Source organism: Macrotis lagotis, chromosome X, assembly GCF_037893015.1.
Source record: "Macrotis lagotis isolate mMagLag1 chromosome X, bilby.v1.9.chrom.fasta, whole genome shotgun sequence".
NCBI lineage: Eukaryota > Metazoa > Chordata > Mammalia > Peramelemorphia > Peramelidae > Macrotis > Macrotis lagotis.
The window spans coordinates 48,535,850-48,555,140 of NC_133666.1; the positions used below are offsets into that span (position 1 = coordinate 48,535,850).

At 37.1% G+C, this 19,291-nt stretch overlaps 1 protein-coding gene across 12 annotated transcripts in view; it reads right to left on the minus strand.

The window, feature by feature from the left end:
* Positions 1-19,291, minus strand: part of ATRX (ATRX chromatin remodeler) — a 173,032-nt gene that overhangs the window by 15,105 nt on the left and 138,636 nt on the right. For 11 of the 12 annotated variants that reach the window (XM_074208650.1, XM_074208644.1, XM_074208648.1 and 8 more), the window contains 2 exons: positions 15,794-15,971; positions 14,375-14,569 (listed from right to left, as the gene is read on the minus strand). In XM_074208650.1, the coding sequence (XP_074064751.1) occupies positions 14,375-14,569; positions 15,794-15,971 (373 nt within the window). Of the gene's footprint in view, positions 1-14,374; positions 14,570-15,793; positions 15,972-19,291 lie in introns of those variants that run through there. The other variant, XR_012472834.1, reaches the window with a different exon arrangement.

Here is a 19,291-nt window from a genome sequence, read left to right on the forward strand (position 1 = left end):
ATACAATGATAATGATAAAACAAAAATATTACATAACTCTCAGGCTATGCATTGCAGAACAGTTGGTGTAGGGTTTTTTTTTTATTAGGAGTTTCCTGTATTCAAGAACGAATAAGTCTGATGAGGAAATCGGTGTAGGAAGCATTGTAGGATGTTCTTGAGTGAAAGAAATTCAATGAACAAAAGCATTGATATGAAAATGTAGTCTAGACTACCTAGAAAGAATGAGATTCAGGAAACAGATTAAAACTGTGTTAAGAGTGACAAGCTATAACTAGAGACGGCCCTTTTTGTGATGTCAAAGAACTGGAAACTAAGAGTGTGTCCATGGATTGAGGAAGGGCTGTACAAATTATGGTATGTAATGGACTCTTGTGGCACTAGAAAGGATAAAAGGGATGGTTTCAGAGAAACCTAGGAAGACTTGTATACAAAGTGAAGTGAGTTGAACCAGAAGAACAAGTTAGACAATAATGTAAAACTGAACAATGCTGACAGATTTAATATTGGTTAATGCAATGACCAATCACCTGAAAGAGAGATGATGGCGTTAGGGTTCAGATTTATATATATATATATATATATATATATATATATATATATATATATATATATATATATGTATTTGGACCTAGCCACTGGAAGAATTAGTTTGCTTGACTATTCATACATGTTAAAAGTTTTGTTTTAATTTTTTCTTTTTTCCAATGGGAGATTTTTCAGTGGGAGAAAATGAATACTTGATAATTGAAAAAAAAAAGTTCCATTAAAAAACAGTTATGGGGCGGCTAGGTGGCGTAGTGGATAAAGCACTGGCCCTGGAGTCAGGAGTACCTGGGTTCAAATCTGGTCTCAGACACTTAATAATTACCTAGCTGTGTGGCCTTGGGCAAGCCACTTAATCCCATTGCCTTGCAGAAACCTTAAAAAAAAAAGAAAGAAAAAAGAAAAAAAACAGTTATAGTTGAAGAATGGCTAGAAGAGAATTTTATTATCCAGGTAACGGTCAGAGCTCTTGTTCTATTTGCCAGATGTAGAACAGCTAATAATTTCTTGACTTCCCCAAATTGAATTTTATCCATCTAAAGGTAGAAGATCAAGTCAGCTAGGTGGTTCAATAAATAAAGTGCCAGACCTAAAGTCATGAAGACTCATCTTCCTGAGTTCAAATCAGGCCTCAAGACATTTACTAGTTGTTTGATCCTAGGCAAGTCACTTAAACTCATTTGCCTCAGTTTCCTCATCTGTAAAATGAGCTCAAGAAGGAAATAGCAAACAACTCTAGGATTTCTGCTATGAAAACCCCAAATGGAGTCAACAAGAGTTAGCCAGGACTGAAAAATGTCTAAACAACAACAAAGGTAGAGGAATCAACAAAAAGAATATTTATTCTGGATTTATTTCTCACCAATAAGAAGGAACCGGTTGCTGGAGTGTAAATGCTGGGAACATTTAGAGGGAGGCAGTGATTTTTCCAACTTAGAATTTGTGATAGGGAAGGAAAGTCAGACACACTTTAAGCATGGACATTGGGACAGAATTCCATGGGCTTAAAGAAAATATAGATAAGAAATAATGAACAAAAATTCTACTGGTGAAGTTAAACCATGAGGGAGGGAGGAGTGTTTCAGAATCAAAGTCTGAAGATTCAGAGAAAAATAATTCTGATAAGAAAGGGAAAGGAGGAATAACCCAAGGATGTGGGTTTGGACACAAAAGGAACTAAGGACAGGTAGTAGAAGAAATAAATGCAAAAGCATAGCATCATGAATGATTAGCTCATCTTGGTTCCACAGATAATAATGAAACACACAACATAGAGGGGGCAAACTATAGATGCAAACTGTTAAACACACTGAAATTGCTACTGTTTTGGGATTTGTTTTTTGCTAGTTTATATTATAAGTGAAAGTTCTGTAGGTAGATACCTAATATGCTGGATGATAAGATGTCAAAAGAAGATTTCTATCTATCTACCTATCTACCTATGAGAAAAATATTGTGAAGGTAGAGATGGCAAGACTTGACAACAGATTGGCTGCGTGGAATGGGTATAATTTGAGGAGCAGAGGGTGACACCAAGGTTTTGAGCCTAGAAATTGGGAAGAAGAAGAAGAAGGCTTGTTGGGAGTGAGTTCAATTTGAACGTATTTGCAATGTCCATAGAAATACTGGGCTTTGTGTGTGAGTGGGTGGGTAGGTATTTACTAAGATGATAACTTAGCTCATTTGTAAAATAAGGAGAATTGGACTAGACAGTCTTAGCTCCCTTCTACCTATAAATTTGGGATCCTACTACACTACTGGATGGGAATCAACAGTTTAGAAAGATAGAAATTAACTTCCTAAGTACAAGATGAAAGAGGCAAGATGGAATAGTATGTTTTGGGGTTTTTTTAGTTTTTTGTTTTTTTTTGCAAGGCAAACGGGGTTAAGTGGCTTGCCCAAGGCCACACAGCTAGGTAATTATTAAGTGTCTGAGACCGGATTTGAACCCAGGTACTCCTGACTCCAGGGCTGGTGCTCTATCCACTGCGCCACCTAGCCACCCCGATGGAATAGTATGTTGAGTGTGCTACAAGCTAGCTAGATATGAATTACCAGTGGGACTCAGTAGTTAAAACAGTTAACTTGATCTTGTTAACAGAATTTGACTGAGCCAGTCTGCATAGTGATATATGAAGACTACTAATTGCTTGTTGCATATCTGAACCTAAATGTTCTGAAGGCAACTCAAACCCAACATTGTTTTTCACTCCATTCTTTTTATTTTATTATATAAATATTTTATGTGTTTTCCAATTACATATAATGGTAGTTTCTACTCATCATTTTTTTGCAAGGTTTTGAATTTTATAATTTTTCTTCCTCCCTCCTTTCCCTCCCCCAATAGAAGGCAATCTGACATAAGCTTTACATTTGCATCCATGATAAGCATGATTGAAATTGAACTTGTCGTGAGACAAGAATCAGATTCAAATAAGAAAACATTAGAGCTAGCAAAATGACATAATACATAGGACAACTTTTAAAAACTGAAGATAATAAGCTTTGGTCTTTGTTTAAAGTCCACAGTTCCTTCTCTGGAAACAGATGATATTCTCCCTAAAGTTCCTTAAATTGTCCCTGACTATTGCACTGGATGGAATGAACAAGCCCATCAGGGTTGATCATCATCCCATGTTGTTGTACAAATGAAACCCAACATTTCTAAAGAAAAACTTTCAAACCCTAGTGGTGCCAGCCTAAGCCCCTGAAAACAAACAGTAATGCGATATATATGAGAGGAGGTAGGGACTCATGGTGGAGAGGACAGTTGGGATGCAACCTTGTCAGAAGGAGACACATGAGTGAGAGCCAATAGGTAGGAAAGAGTGTGAGAAAGAAATCTGGGATGACAGGAAGCTTGTTCAATATGGAATAGGAATTCCAGGAGGCATAGTAGAAAGCTATGGGAAGGATTAGATTGGGATAGGAGTCTGTTGAGACAATATAAGGAGACAAGAGATAGTTATTTCCATAATGTTTGCTAATTATTATAAGAATAGGGAGAAGGGTGGCTAGGTGGCGCAGTGGATAAAGCACCGGCCCTGGAGTCAGGAGTAGCTGGGTTCAAATCCGGTCTCAGACACTTAGTAATTACCTAGCTGTGTGGCCTTGGGCAAGCCACTTAACCCCATCTGCCTTGCAAAAAAAACCTAAAAAAAGTAAGAATAGGGAGAACAAACTGGAGAAGATTTACCATCAAACTGAGGGAAACTCACACTTGCAAGGGGAGTTGCAGAGAATGGTGGACTGGCTTATCCTCATGGAGCTTAGCTTAAATTATTTAGAAAAGAAGAAAATGGGAAGGAAGGATAGGGGAGATAGATGGAAAAGAAAGAGGGGAAGGGTGAGATAATGAGAAAAGGTTAGCCTTCAGGCAATTACAGCTTGGAACTAGCTTCCTCAGTAAGGACTTTTTTGTCTCACATTTCAGCCTCATACTAACAACTGCATAAGCTCATGAGTGCAATATTAAGACTAGTATATTCCTTATCATTTCAACTAAAATTTAGGTATACACAATAGTATTTACTAGTACTTCAATCATAAACAAAGTAATTACAAATTTACTCCACTAAAGTTATTTATCCTTCATTTCTTTCAGAAGGATCAATGACATCACAGGATAGTACCTTGACTTCTTATAAGTGCCTGAAAAATCTGAGGTCTATCAGTTACCCTCAACCTGGTTTAGTCTGTCTCCTGAGATGGTTTGCTTGGGTAGGGTGTAGCTGCCAAAGTAATTTTCTTAAAGAGTATGTCCAGAAAAAAAAAGCCTATGTCAAACCACACCACTCCCCTATTCAATCAATTCCAATGGTTCCCTATTAGCTCTAAGATCCAATATGAAGTCCTGTTTTGACATTTACAGTTTTACATCCTAGTCCCTTTCCTACCTTTCCACTCTTCTATTTTTGACAAGAATGCTCTTTTCTTCTTCACTTCTCAATTCCCTTTAAGACTCAACCCAAATTTTATCTTTTGCAGACCTATCCTGGTTGCCCTTTAGCAAAGCCATCCCCCAGCCCCCATTACCATCCATCTACCCTGTGTATAATTAATTACATATTATATCCCAATTAGGCTGGGAGTTGCTTGAGGCCAGAGATCATTTTTTTAGCAAGTGTTTATAAATAATTTTTTAAAAGTACTAGAAATGGGATTCAAATCTTGAGTTCTATTACATCATGTGGTTCTCAGATAAACAGGAACTTTTCAAATATTATTCTCAAGAATTTAAGAAAAATACCAGGAATCAAAAAATTCTGTTTGCTTCTTTAAAACTTGTATCAAATTCTTTCACTATTATGTGTTTCATATTAGTATTAAGAATTACTTAGGGGTGGCAGGCTAGGTGGCGAAGTGGATAAAGCACCGGCCTTGGAGTCAGGAGTACCTGGGTTCAAATCCGGTCTCAGACACTTAATAATTACCTAGTTGTGTGGCCTTGGGCAAGCCACTTAACCCTGTTTGCCTTGCAAAAACCTAAAAAAAAAAAAAAAAAAAAAAGAATTACCAATGCAAAAACCTTACTATCTGGAGGGAACTAAAACCCAGAAACAAATCTTTGGTCAGACACCTTGCTTTGATGGGAAAAGGGGGGGGGGGGGCACACTAAAGTCTCACTTCAGTTTAAAGCCTTATTTTGTTTTCCCTATAATTTCCAACAAGCAGTCCAGATAAAATGATGGCAGTAGCTCAGGGTTAGAAAAGGGGAAGTGCAAGAAGAATTCTATTCTGGTTTTACTGACTTTTGTTTTCCTGCTTAGGCTGTGTACACAGTGCTTTAAAGGAACAAAACACCCACTTAATCATATTATGAAATATGACCTTGCCCAAGATTTTAATCTCTAATTGCTAAGTAATTCATAAGTGTGAGTATTTAGAAAAAGTATTTTCCTCAATATAGTCTGCATAACTTGGAAGAGAGGTTAGGCATTGCCTTACCTATGCAAAAGGAGCTAGAACACACATTAGTATTTACTCCAAATCTGGGTTTCGGATTGCTAAAGCCAGATATGTTACTATAATAACTTTGTGTCCCCTAATACTTTTTCAGCAAGTCAGATGGGTAGAGCTGTGGTCTTTGTGATTATGGAAACTGTGAAATCAATACAGTAGAGAAGGAGTTCCTAGGAGCAGGAGCCTAAGGGGATTTAAGAAACAGTAAGCAATGGAGGTGAATGGCACTAACCAAGTGACCCAGCAGCTTTAACAAAGGCTCTGGATCAGGAATTTCACACTAATCCTTATTTTTTCCACCTGCCCATCATAAGGGTCAAGCTACTTGACTATTCTGTACTTGGGCTTCCCTGCTTAGGGGATGTAGGCTTAATTCCAACAGTACCTTTCAAGGATGTTACATGGATTAACAAAAAACTAAATAAGTGTTATTACATGTTACAATGAAGACTAGAGTTTCAAAACAGGTCACAAGTAAGTGAAATCAGCAAGTCTGTTTTTAGGTGTCTAGCACCAAGTGAGACCCAAGCAAGTACCCAAAAAAGCACAAGGCATAGTCACTTCTCTTGCAAAACCCAGGAAAAAAAAATAACACTCACCAAGTTAAGTGCTTGATAAGCTTAGTTGGTGGGTCCACCTAGTTAAATGCTCACATTTTACTTACTAGGAAACTGAGGCTCGAGGTGGTTAAGTTATTTGGGACCAAGAAATCTGTCACTTAGGAAATGGTCCCCAAACTCATAGTCTCAGAAGTAATTCCAGAAATGAACATTAAAATTCTATGCCATCCTTACATAGAAAGAAAAAAAGTTGTAACTAGAAAACACAAGGTTACTGGAGAGACAAAGAAACAAGTACACTTTGTTCATTGATATACTTTGACCCAGTAGTATTACTATGGGGAATAGACTCAGAAGCAATGTTTCAAAAGGGAAAAAAATAAAATGTTCACAGTAGTACTACTGCCAGAAACCCTAGTGCCTATAACACATAAGTAAATGATGGTGGAATAACAAGATGTAATATTATATAGCTATTAAAAATGACAAGTATGTAGGTTGCATTTATTAGTTGAAATCTCACAGGCACCTCTGAATGTAGCCAGGACTCCTAAAATGAGATCTCAATGATATGAAAATACATAGGCACACACTGGGAGAGGGAGAAGCTGAGGGAACAACTTTATATCTGAACCTGTACTATGATATAACATGAAAAAAGCAGAAGAAAAAATGCTCTGTAAACACTGCTCTTCAGGCCATCTCTATATGTTGCCATTAATGGGAAGTGCTTATGGAATGATAAATAGTAACAAGAACTAATATTTAGATAGCATATTAAGGTTTTCCAAAGCACATTTTAAACATTTATTGCCACAACCCGAGGAGATAGGTGATATCATGGTCCCAATTTTAAAGATAAGAAAACTAAGGAAGACAGTACCACAATTTGTTTAGCCATTCCCCAATCGATGGGCATCTCTGTTGCAATTCTTTGTAATCACAAAAAGTGCTGCAATACATAAATATATACACTCAAAAATGTATGTGTATGTTTATGTATATATGGTTTTTGTAAAGCAATGGGATTAAGTGACTTTCCAAAGATCACACAGAAATTAAGTGTCAAGTATCTGAGGCTGGATTTGAACTTAGGTCCTCCTGCAGGGCCAGTACTCTATTCACTGCATTGCCTAGCTGCCCCTATAAATATTTTGATGCATATAGGAACTTTCCTCTTATCAATGTTCTTCACGGGATATAAATCTACTAATGGCATCTCTGGGACAGTTTATTCACATTATTCATACAATTCCAACTATTTTCCAAGGTGATTGTACTAATTCCTAGTTCAAACAATGCACTAGGTATTCCTATATTATTCCATACTTTCTCCAATGTAGACAATCCTACTTTTTGTCATCTTTGACAATTTGAAGGTTGTGAGGTAAAACTTCACAGTTGTTTCGTTTTATATATCTCTTTATTATTAGTGATAAAGGGCATTCTTCTTATCATTATTAACAGTCTGCAATTTTTTGAGAATGATTCTTTGACTATATCCTCTGATAATTTAGCTATTGGAAAAACTTGAAGTGCCATATTGTAAGACCTTGTAGTATAGTATATACACCTATCTTTTTGTAAATACATGTCCTAAACTTGCCAATTGTTAATATGATTTGGATAAAGACACTTCTCAGAGAAATCAGATACAAAGAATTTTTCCCCCCAATCTGGCCACTTCCCTTCTTATTCAGATGTATAAATTTTATCCACAGAAGATTTTCAGTTTCACATAATCAAAGTTATTCATTTTACCTTTCGTAACTGTATCTACTCTTGTTTGATTAAAAATATACCTCCAACCTAAAGCTGTTGAGAAATGTACGACCTAATTCTCTTTTAAGCTTTTTATATTAAGACTCTAATATTAATGTCATGTATCTATTTAGAATGCATTATAGAATGTGGTATAAAGTGTTGGTCTAAACTTAATTGCTGGAGGCAGCTATAGGTGGCGCAGTGGATAGAGCACTGGCCCTGGAGTCAGGAGTACCTGAGTTCAAATCCGACCTCAGACATTTAACACTTAATAATTAACCTAGCCGTGTGACCTTGGGCAGGCCACTTAACCCCATTGCCTTGAAAAATCTAAAAAACAAACAACAACAACAACAACAAAAAACTTAATTTCTGCCAGATTTCTTTACAGGTTTCCTAGCAGTATATATTCAACAGGGAGTTCTTCCCTAAGTAATTCATATTTTCCAGTTTATTGAAAATTGGGTTGAGTTCCGCTGTTTCTAACACTCTTCCTTATCTACTCTGTTCCATTGATCTGATTCTCTATTTTGTAATAAATGCTAGATGGTATTAATGACTGCTGCTTTATAATATTTATTTCTGAAGGTCCTTTCCCTCACATGCTCCCTATCTGTTCTCAATGTTTCTCTCGATACTCTAAAAAGTTTCTTTTTCCAAACTGATTTTGTTATTTTATCAAGTATATATTCATTTGATATTTTTTTTTTTTGCAAGGCAATGGGGTTAAGTGGCTTGCCCAAGGCCACACGGCTAGGTAATTATTATGTGTCTGAGACCAGATTTGAACTCAGGTACTCCTGACTCCAGGGCCGGTGCTCTAACCACTGCGCCATATCCTTTATTTCTTTATGGAAGATTCTGTAATTAAAACTGTACGAGGTATTTTGTGGGCTTTTGAAGCCACTTAACCCCACTGCCTTTAAAAAAAAGAAGTTAGAAGACACCAGAAGTCTTTTGGGTCTAATTTCTCTAGCAATTTGTTCAATTCTCTATTTCCTTTTTGTTTAATTATGTTAAGACTTATCCAAAACTGAGAGGACATTGCTAACTTCTTCCACTATTGTATTATTGTCTATGTCTCCTTACAGTTCACATAATCTTTCCTTTATTAAGTTAGATCCTAAGGCATTTGAAGCATTTTTTTTCCTTTTAGTTTTTGCAAGGCAATGGGGTTAAGTGGCTTGCCCAAGGTCACGCAGCTAGGTAATTATGAAGTGTCTGAGGCCGGATTTGAACTCAGGTCCTCCTGACTCCAGGGCCAGTGCTCTTTCTACTGCGCCACCTAGCCACCCCTGAAGCATTTACTTTTAATAGTGATATTGGTTTGTAGTCTATGGTTCCTTTTGGCATAATGTAGTTTCCATGTTTTTTCCTATGTACTGAAAGCTTGTTTTTTGCTTTGATCGTATGAATACAATTTCTACTTTTTTTGAATTCATGTGATAGGGCTCCTTCCCCTAATGTTTATTTTGTAAATAAAAGTCAGTGAAATTTGTTTTCTTATCAAATTTGTCACTCTTTTTCATTTTATTAGACTAATTCAATTACCTGTAAAGTGATCAGAGATGGTTTTAAATTTTTCTTCATTAGTCTAATACTTGTGACCAGTTTGTAGAAGAAGACCATAATAGTGTAATCAATCATTAAACCAAATTAATTTAAATGATCTTCTATTATCAACTGAAAAATGGGGAGTTTGGTCTAAAAATGAGCTAAAGTCCACGAAAGAGTATTTCCTGGATTATCTATGCATTCTCAAGAAGTGGTGATCTTGCCAATTCTGTAAATACTAAACAACTTAAGGCAAAGGGAAATAAAAAACAAACTGCTTTTGAAAGTTGATGTGTTTTAATAATACAGAAATTCAGGGAACTTATTTTAAATTACTCTGATGGTAGCACAACAATTTCAAGTTATTCTGAATGAGAGTAAAGCTCATTTGATATAGACAGCATTTGGGAGAAGTCTAGTTTTGTGACATACTGCTTTCTATTAAATCTCTTCCACTAAGAGGGATTAGATACACTTGTTCAGGTTTATTTTCAAGTATTTTCAAACAACTTTTCTTTTAGAGTATCTGTAACCACTTAACATTTGCTAAATCCCTTTGACAGGTGCATGGGCAATGTAGGTGGTCTGGTGCAAAGCTATCCTGACAGGAATCGCTCCTGCATAACTAGTCTAAAAAGCCAAATTAGAAGCTTAGAAAAAAACGAGCACAAGATTTAATAATGTTACCAAATCCCTATGCAGAGAAGAAAATATGCAAAAATTCTCTCATATTCAACAAAGGAAAAAGTATTTTCACGATTGGTTTTTACTATTATAAAAAAGGAGCAATAAATTGAATTTTAGTTTTTTTAGGTTTTATTTCTTATTTATGAATAAAGTGATTTAATCCACAATAAATCATTGTTCAGAAAAAGTATTACCTACACAGAATATTAAGACATTCCAGAAATGTAAAACATTAAATTATATTGTTATTTCCAAAGTTTTTTCATACATTTATATAGACAACGTAGAAAGGTATCAAAGCTATTTTACTAGATATGACCTCCATTTTTAAGTGATGTAACCTTAATGCAGTTTCTTACTAATTTAAGTAGTATATCTTATATTCAAGGAAAATCCAAGCGATCTCAGGCTAAAATGCTAATGTAAAATGTGTCAAAAAGGTGGGGCAGCTAGGTGGCCCTGGAGTCAGGAGTACCTGGGTTCAAATCCGGTCTCAGACACTTAATAATTACCTAGCTGTGTGGCCTTGGGCAAGCCACTTAACCCCATTTGCCTTGCAAAAAAAAAAAAAAAAAAAAAAAAACACTATTAAAAAAAGTGATCAGATATTGGGATTTGCTTGGGAGGCCAAAATAAGGTCAGAGTCTAGGCAAGGAAGAAGACTGGGCCAAGACCCAAAGAAAGATACTCAGATACAAGATAGTTTCAGGGGGAGGGCATAAACACCTGAGAGATCAGGAAAGAATTCATGTTGAAAGTGGTGGAGCCTTCATTCTCATCAGAAATGGCTCAGAGAGGAAATAACATACACACTTAATAGGGTATAGAAATCTAGCTTACCCTAGAAAAAAATGAGAAGAAAGGGATGGGGGATAAGGGGGAATGGGGGGAGGAAGGGAGGAATAGATGATAGAAGAGAGGGAAGATTGTGGGAGAAGGTACTCAGATACAACACATTTTCGGACAGGACCAGGATGAAAGGAGAGAAAGAATAGAATAAATGAGAATGGGGAGGAATAGAGTGGACAGAAATACAGTCAATAATAGCAACTATGGGGAAAAATATTGAAGCAACTTCCCTGGTGGACTTATGATAAAGAAGGCAACTCACCCCAGAGATAGAGCCACTGGAATCTGAACACAGTCTGAAGTACATTTTTTTTCTCTCTCTCACTATTCTTGAGGTTTCTCATCTTCCTAGGGGTAGGGGGGGTTATGTTTACTCTTATGACAAAATTATTGTAATAATATAAAATAAATCACGAACCAAAAAAATAAAAAAAGTGATGCTGGCTTGTGTCTTGAGGGAAGAGAATGGATTCAATGAGGCAAGGGCAAAGAGCAACTATATTGAAGGCATGGAGGATGGTCAATGCAAAAGTGCAAAGATAATGTCTTGTGTCAGGGGCAGAAAGAAGGCAAGTTTAGTAGCGTGCAAGAGTGTGGCAAGCTCAGAACTAAGTTATTAATGCCTTGAAATCCCAAAAGGAGTTCATATTTTATTCCAGGGGCAAAGGGGAGTGACTGGAGTTTACTGAGAGTGGGAGTGATATGGTCAGATTTAAGCTTAAGGAAAATCACTTTGGCAGCTGTATGGAGGATGGATTAGACTTGGGTTAAGAAAATAAATCGGGAGAGGGTTCTAACAGGTCCCGGGTGAAAGGTGATGAGGGTCTGAACTAAGATGGAACTTGGGTGAATAAAGAGAAGGGATGAGATGTTAAGAGACTATGACAAAAATGAGTTCTATTTTTCAAATGTTGCATTTGATATCTAGTTTGCAATGTCCAATACAGGGAAGTGGTCATGAGGCACTGAAGCTTAGGGGAGAGAATAGGACTGGACATATAAATTTGTGTCATTAGTATAGAAATGACAAGTTAAATTTATGGAAGCTGATGAGATCACCAAGAGTCAGAGTATAAGAGAGGGAGGAGAAAAGGACGGAAGACTGAACTTTGGAGCACCCCCATAGTAAGTGAGTGTAAGATGGAGCAGTTAGATAGCTAGAAGAACAAGGGCAATGTAATGTCATGGAAACCCAACCCAAAGAAGGGAGAGTTAGCAGGAGGAGAAGATGGTCAACATTGTCAAATGCAAAGAAGGATGAGGACTTTAGTTGAACAAGAGAGGGAATCTATAGAAGACCTTAGGAAAATGGTGGAGTTTTAGTTTTGTAAAGGCTATGGGAGATGGGCTTGAGAGGAAGATAGGGAGAAGATGAAGATGAGAGAGTAGGTATGACTGAGGGAGTATTCAGTTAGATTGGAATATGAGAAGGGGTGGAGAGCTAGAAGACACGTAAATGGTTGGGCTTTGATAAGGTGAAAGGTCACCTCATTATTAGTAACTGTGAAAAAGGCTCTCCTTTGCGATGAAGGATAATGTCAAGGGTTTTGAGATAAAGAGAATAGAAGAGGAGGGAGTTCACTCTGAATGGCTTCAATTTTCTCAATAAAAAATACAGTCAAAGTTCATGGCTGAGAGGTTGGGTAGAAAGAGAAGTTTCAAAAGCTTCTCTGAAGAGTATGATGGCTAGAAAGCCAATTAGGAAGGAATAAAGGGGATGCTTTGCTACAGTTTGTATCTAGTTGAAGTTGGATAACAAATTTATATTCTATAGTTAACACAGTTATGTGACTTACTCCAGCTCTGTTCAGAAGAACCTGAGCCTGAAGGAATGGAGAAATCAGATGGGGAGAATAACTCAGGGCAGGGTTTTGGCAAGGGCAGAGAGGAGATATGAAAGTTCATTATGTGGAAGAAGGATGAGCCTTATTCTACTTGGCATCAGAGGGCAGAACTAGGAGCAATCAATGGAATTTCGGAAGTGAGAGAACAAACAGTTTTGATGGCAAGAATACTACACTAACAACTCAAGTTATCTAGAAGAGGAGCAGTCTTGGGGATCAGTAGGCTCTCCCTCAGTGAAGGGAGAGTCCTTAAGCAAAGACTAGATGGTCATTTGTCAGCAGTGTTGTGCCAGGCAAACAGGCTGCAATAGATGATGACTGAGGACATAGCAACTCATAAGGCTCATTTACTAATGTAACTTGAGGACAGAGGAGTGAGTGCTCATACCAAGAGATCCAAGGACCGGGACAGCTAGGCGGCTCAGTGGATAGAGCACCAGCCCTGGAGTCAGGAGGATCCAAGTTCAAATCCAAACTCAAGACACTTAATAATGACCTAGCTGTGTGGCCTTGGGCAAGCCACTTAACCCCATTGCCTTGCAAAAAAACCTAAAAAAAAAAAGAGAGATCCAAGGACAATCCTCCAGCTTTTGTAATGAAAATGGGACTAGAATAAGTCAAGGCAAGGTCTTATTTTCCCCAACAATTTTAAGGAAAAAATAAACAGTAAACAAAAGTGTTAAGTCTGTACTTTCTTGGGAAAAATTATTCTATTAAAAATTGACTCAAAATGAAAACCCAAAGAATTTACAAAACCAGTCGTATTCTTGATTTCCTAAGCAATCTTAACGAGAATGCCATAGGTCACTACATAAAAGTCCACATTTGTTTTAGTTGTCAGTTTCTATCTGCTCTGTGACAACCGAAGGCCTGCTTCAGTTTCAATGTTGTTTTAGAAGGATTTCTGCCCTCTACTGGGAGTCTATTTAATGATAGTACACTGTTTTGCCTTTCCTCTTTCTATTCCCAAACTTCTTTATTAGAAAGCCAGATTTTTTAATCTGTTAAAAAGTATTTCAAATGTTGTTACGCTATAATTGACCTGTGCTAAGGGCAATTCTTTGTTGATATCTTTAAATACCACTATGGTTTCTTGGGATGAAACATAAATATTAACTATAAAGTACGAGTAAGTGGGGAAACACATTCTTTAAAACACCAACAGGCAACTTTGACCAAAGAAGGATCCAGGAGGCCAAAAATGCTAAGCCAGGGGATTATGGGAACACAGACTTAGAAATGGAAGAAATCTTGGAGGTCAGTCATCTAATCCAATCTCATTTTGTAAATGAGAAAACTGAGCTCCAAAGAGGTCAGGTGACATGTCCAAGGTTACCCAGATAATACATGACCGAGCTAGGATTCAAACCCAGGTCACTGGATTCCAAAATCAGATTTTTGTATTGACTCCTCTGTTAATAGTGGAAACTGAGTCACTAGTTTTTAGAATCATCATGGATCCCATTTTTATCTTTTATGGTCAACTGTATCCTCCTTGGAAAACCAAGTGACCAGAATCCAATTCATATAACCACTACTTTGATATATGCATAAAAACTCTCAGGACCATTTAAAAAAAAAAAGTGAAGAGTTCAACAATTGACTTACCTTTGGCAGCACAGGAGTATCGCGCTTTTTCTTCTTCTCAGAATTAGGATCATCTAATAAGTCTGGTTCAAACGTGTAAAGCTCAGTCAACTCATTCATAGTAAAATGCCTCTCCACTTGTTGCTGGTCAACAACACGGAAAGATAAGGACTGCTTGGTAACCTGCCGATCATAGATCTTATCTTCCATGGTTCCCTAGGCAAGAAAATGTAAGTACATGTAAAAGACAAAAACAAGCAGAGAATTCTTGATCAGTATTAGTCAGAGAGAAGTACGGAGTTCCTCATTAGGACTTAGCAATATTGCTTGTTCAGTTCTTTGCAACAAACCCCTGAAAAGCCAATAAGGGGATGTGACATACTTATCAATAAGGTTTGGTTCCAGCAATTGCCTGAATTTCTGCCATGTAAATTGCTGAGACCTATTGGGTGGAAGTGCCTGACACAAGGAAAGGGGAAGATGGTACCTTTGATGAGGCAGGTGGGAATGTCTCCAGGCTACAAGACTATACTAGAGTCTTCAAATTGGTGCTTATTTTTCCCCTATACCTCACAAATGATACAAGTCACAGCTGATTATGTATTTCTACTGCCTACAAAATGATTTCTTCCTTGATAATGATAATTTTTTCTCATATTCAGTTCCATTTTGGGGATGCAAAAGAATGCACTCTGCTACTATCTAATAATAATTTGTAGTAGATTCTTTCATTTACTTATGCTAGTCAGCCTGGTGGCCCGATGTTAAGTGTGAATAATATAAAAATAGATCAAGTCCATCTAAGGCCAGAAAGATCAATTATGACTTTTACAGCTTTGATGTAAGAGCTGTATTCAATTTCAGGTCTACTGTCCAAGTCATCACCAACAACACAGATGACTGAAACAGGAGGTATGTTAGTTGTTAGACTCAAAGAGAACAGATAAACAATCTGAATGCTCCACTGGTAATCCTATGATACCAGAAACAATGAGGAAAGCATCCAGTACATTGGGTAGGTCATCTATCCTACTTCAGAAATGTTGCACACTAAGCTGATGTAGAAAACAAACATCCCCCAAATCCAAAAGTCATGAATGTCACTGAAAAGAAAATGGGTTTTACTCTGTACGGTTCTGAAAGAACGACTGAAACATGCAACAAATGTCAGTCAAGATCCATTTATTAATAAGTACTTATTATATGCTAGGCTCTGTACTTAACACTGGATAGACAAAGAAAGGCAAGGAGTAGTCACTGCTCTCCAGGAGTTCACAGTCCAATGTGGGACCTTCTAACAGCACTTATTACTATTTTACACATACAGATCACTTACACTTCCCTATTGTTCCCTTTTACTGACGGCATCTATGCAGGCCTTTCAACCACTTGGTTTTTATGAACTTGGTAGTTTAAAAAAAAGGTGTTTTCCAAACTTACCTGGGCTAAGAACCTATACACGTAAACAGGCTTATTTTGTCCAAAGCGATAAACTCTGAATATGCTCTGAATGTCATAGGATGGATTCCAAGAGGCATCAAAGATGATCACTCGGTTAGCAGCCACGAGATTAATTCCAAGAGATCCTGCTTTGGTAGAAATGATAAACAATCGACCTCTAGAGAGACAAATACAAACAAAGGTATTTTAGTCATTTCTTTGGGGAGGTGATTACTTTATAATGAAATTTTTTATGGCATAGTCTTTTAAAAGATCAGAAGCTTTGGAAATTTCATTGATCACTTTTTACAGTATGCTAAATCTAAAAAGGAGACAGTATAGTATAGTCTAGGGAACTGGCTTATGAACAGAGGTATGGCATTTTTTTGATGTTTTTAAGGTTTTAATTTTCCTTCATAGTTTCTGAATATTCAAATTCTAACCCAAATTATAAATAGTTTGCATGGAGTATTTTAACTTCCACATAGTGCATATGTGATGTTTCAGAGAATACCTGGAAAACTGATAAAATGCTATCTTTAAATGATCAAGTGAATTATCAAAAAATATAATACCATTTAATTATGTACTTAAGTAAAACAACTGAGCACAGACTTAAACTAAGTAGGGGATGTCATAGGAAAGTTTTGTGGGATTCTCGCCCTACTTCAAATTCCTCTTAAGAATGAGTTTAGGAGGGCCGTAAGTCTTTAATCTTTTTTAAAAATTTTATTTATTGGGGCGACTAGGTGGTGCAGTGAATAGAGTACCAGCCCTGGAGTCAGGAGGACCTGAGTTCAAATCCAACCTCAGACACTTAATAATTACCTAGCTGTGTGGCCTTGGGCAAGCCACTTAACCCCATTGTCTTGCAAAAAAAAATTATTTATTTAAGGCAATGTTAAGTGATATGCTCAAGGTGACACAGCTAGGAGAGGAGTAATATATTTTAACTTTTTTAGAAACCAATTTAGGTAATAGGATAAAATTCTGTCTTCAACTAAGTTTCTCCTATGCTCCCAATTATGAATTTGTATTCAGACAACTTTTATGGCTAAATGGAAAAAGGAGCAAAACATTATATACACTTTGAGGAAATTATCAATACAGCTTTTCAATGAACTTTAAAGTTTTATTTCTTTTCCCCTCAAGCTCTCTCCTTCCTAACTTCCCCATGAGTATCAAGGGCACTATTCCCAAAATCACTCGGATTCACAATGAGATGTCAACTCAGTCTCAACTTCCTCCAGTCAATCTACTGATAAATACTGTTGATTCTCCCTTCCTAACATTTTTTGTATCTTAGCCCTTCTCTCTTGTGACGTTGCAACTACTTAGATTATACTGATTATTTTCCTTGCCTAAGTTTCTCCTCACTCCAATTTATGCTCCATTCAGTTATCAAAGTGAACTCTTCAGGTCATGTCATGCCCCTAACACAACAAATTACAGTGGCTTCCTATAACCTACAGGACCTAATATAAAATCTTGTTTGGGGTTTGAATCATTTTGTAACTTGTTCTCTTAGTCCTTTTTTTTAAAGGTTTTTGCAAGGCAATGGGGTTAAGTGGCTTACCCAAAGCCACACAGCTAGGAAATTATTAAGTGTCTGAGGCCGGATTTGAATTCAGGTACTCCTGACTCCAGGGCCGGTGCTCTATCCATTGTGCCACCTAGCCTCCCCTTGTTCTCTCCAATCATCTTACATCTTAATTATCAACAAACAGGTCTTTTTAGTATTCCTCATACAAGATACTCTAAATTCTGACTCAGTCGGTTTTTTTAGGGTTTTTTTTTTTTTGGTAAGGCAAACGGGGTTAAGTGGCTTGCCAAGGCCACACAGCTATGTAATTATTAAGTGTCTGAGATCGGATTTGAACCCAGGTACTCCTGACTCCAAGGCCGGTGCTTTATCCACTACGCCACCTAGCCACCCCTGACTCAGTCATTTTTGCTGGCTGTTCCGCATGCCTACTCTCTCTCTACGTCCTGGGATAAGTCAATTAAGTGATAAAGTCTGATCTATACGCCCAGAGGGCAACAAAAATGTGCATCCCCTTTTATCCAGCAATACTGGGTCTATACCCTGAAAAAATGATGAAAAGGGGTAAAAACATCACTTGTACAAAAATATTCATAGCAGCCCTGTTTGTGGTGGTAAAGAACTGGAAACTGAGGGAATGTCCATCAATTGGGGAATGGCTGAACAAATTGTGGTATATGTATGTCATGGAACACTATTGTTCTATTAGAAACCAGGAGGGATGGGAATTCAGGGAAGCCTGGAAGGAATTGCATGAACTGATGCTGAGCGAGATGAACAGAACCAGAAAAACATTGTATACCCTAACAACAACATGGGGGTGATGATCAACCTTGATGGACTCACTCATTCCATCAGTGCAACAATCAGGGACAATTTTGGGATATCTGCGATGGAGAATACCATCTGTATCCAGAGAAAGAATCGTGGAGTTTGAAAAAAGACCAAAGACCGTTATCTTTAATTTAGGAAAAAAACCTGTTATCTTACTATGTAATTTATTTTTCTTCCTTAAGGATATGATTTCTTCTTTCATCACATTCAACTTAGATCAATGTATGGCATGGAAACAATGTAAAGACTAACAAACTGCCTTTTGTGAGGGTTGGAGGAAGGGAAGCGAGAATGGGGGAAAATTGTAAAACTGTAAATAACTTATAAAAAAAAGTCTGATCTATTATAAGAAGCCTTTCCTGGTCCACCTTAACTTAGTGTCTTGTTTCTGATGATTATTGTCAATTTACCCTATCTATACCTTATGTTCAGTTTGTCTCCTTAATTAAATCATGAGTCCCTTAAGAGCAGGGAATGTCTTTTGTCTTTCTTTGTATCCATAGAATTCAGTACAGTGCCAGACACACAGGTGGAACTAAACAAATGCTAGCTGACTGATTTCTTAAGTCATTTGTCCTTATATGTCCAATTTTTAAAGAAATTTATCCTTTAGAGAATACAGGATTGACTTTAGCATTAATTTAAAATGACCCCATGGGGCAGCTAGGTGTCGCAGTGGATACAGCACCCGCCCTGGAGTCAGGAGTACCTGAGTTCAAATCCAAGCTCAGACACTTCATAATTACCTAGCTGTGTGGCCTTGGGCAAGCCACTTAACCCATTTGCCTTGCAAAATCCTAAAAAAAAAAAAAAACACCTAAAAATGACCCCAATACTTTTTAAGCTAAAATAATAATCTTACATTCATAAAGAATTTTGTAACTCTCAAAGCTGTATTAACTGAGTTAGATTTGGAATAGTCAGAATCAAGTTAGTATATCTATAGAAAGTACAATGACTATAGCAAAAGTATAAATTAAAAAAAAAAAACAACATGGCCAACAATGGAATAATCACAGAGAAAAAAATATATGTCCAGGGGTAAAATATATAAACACAGAGATTGTAATAACTACTTGGGCTTGGCTATTCTGCAAGATTTGCTAGAGCATGAGGTTAAG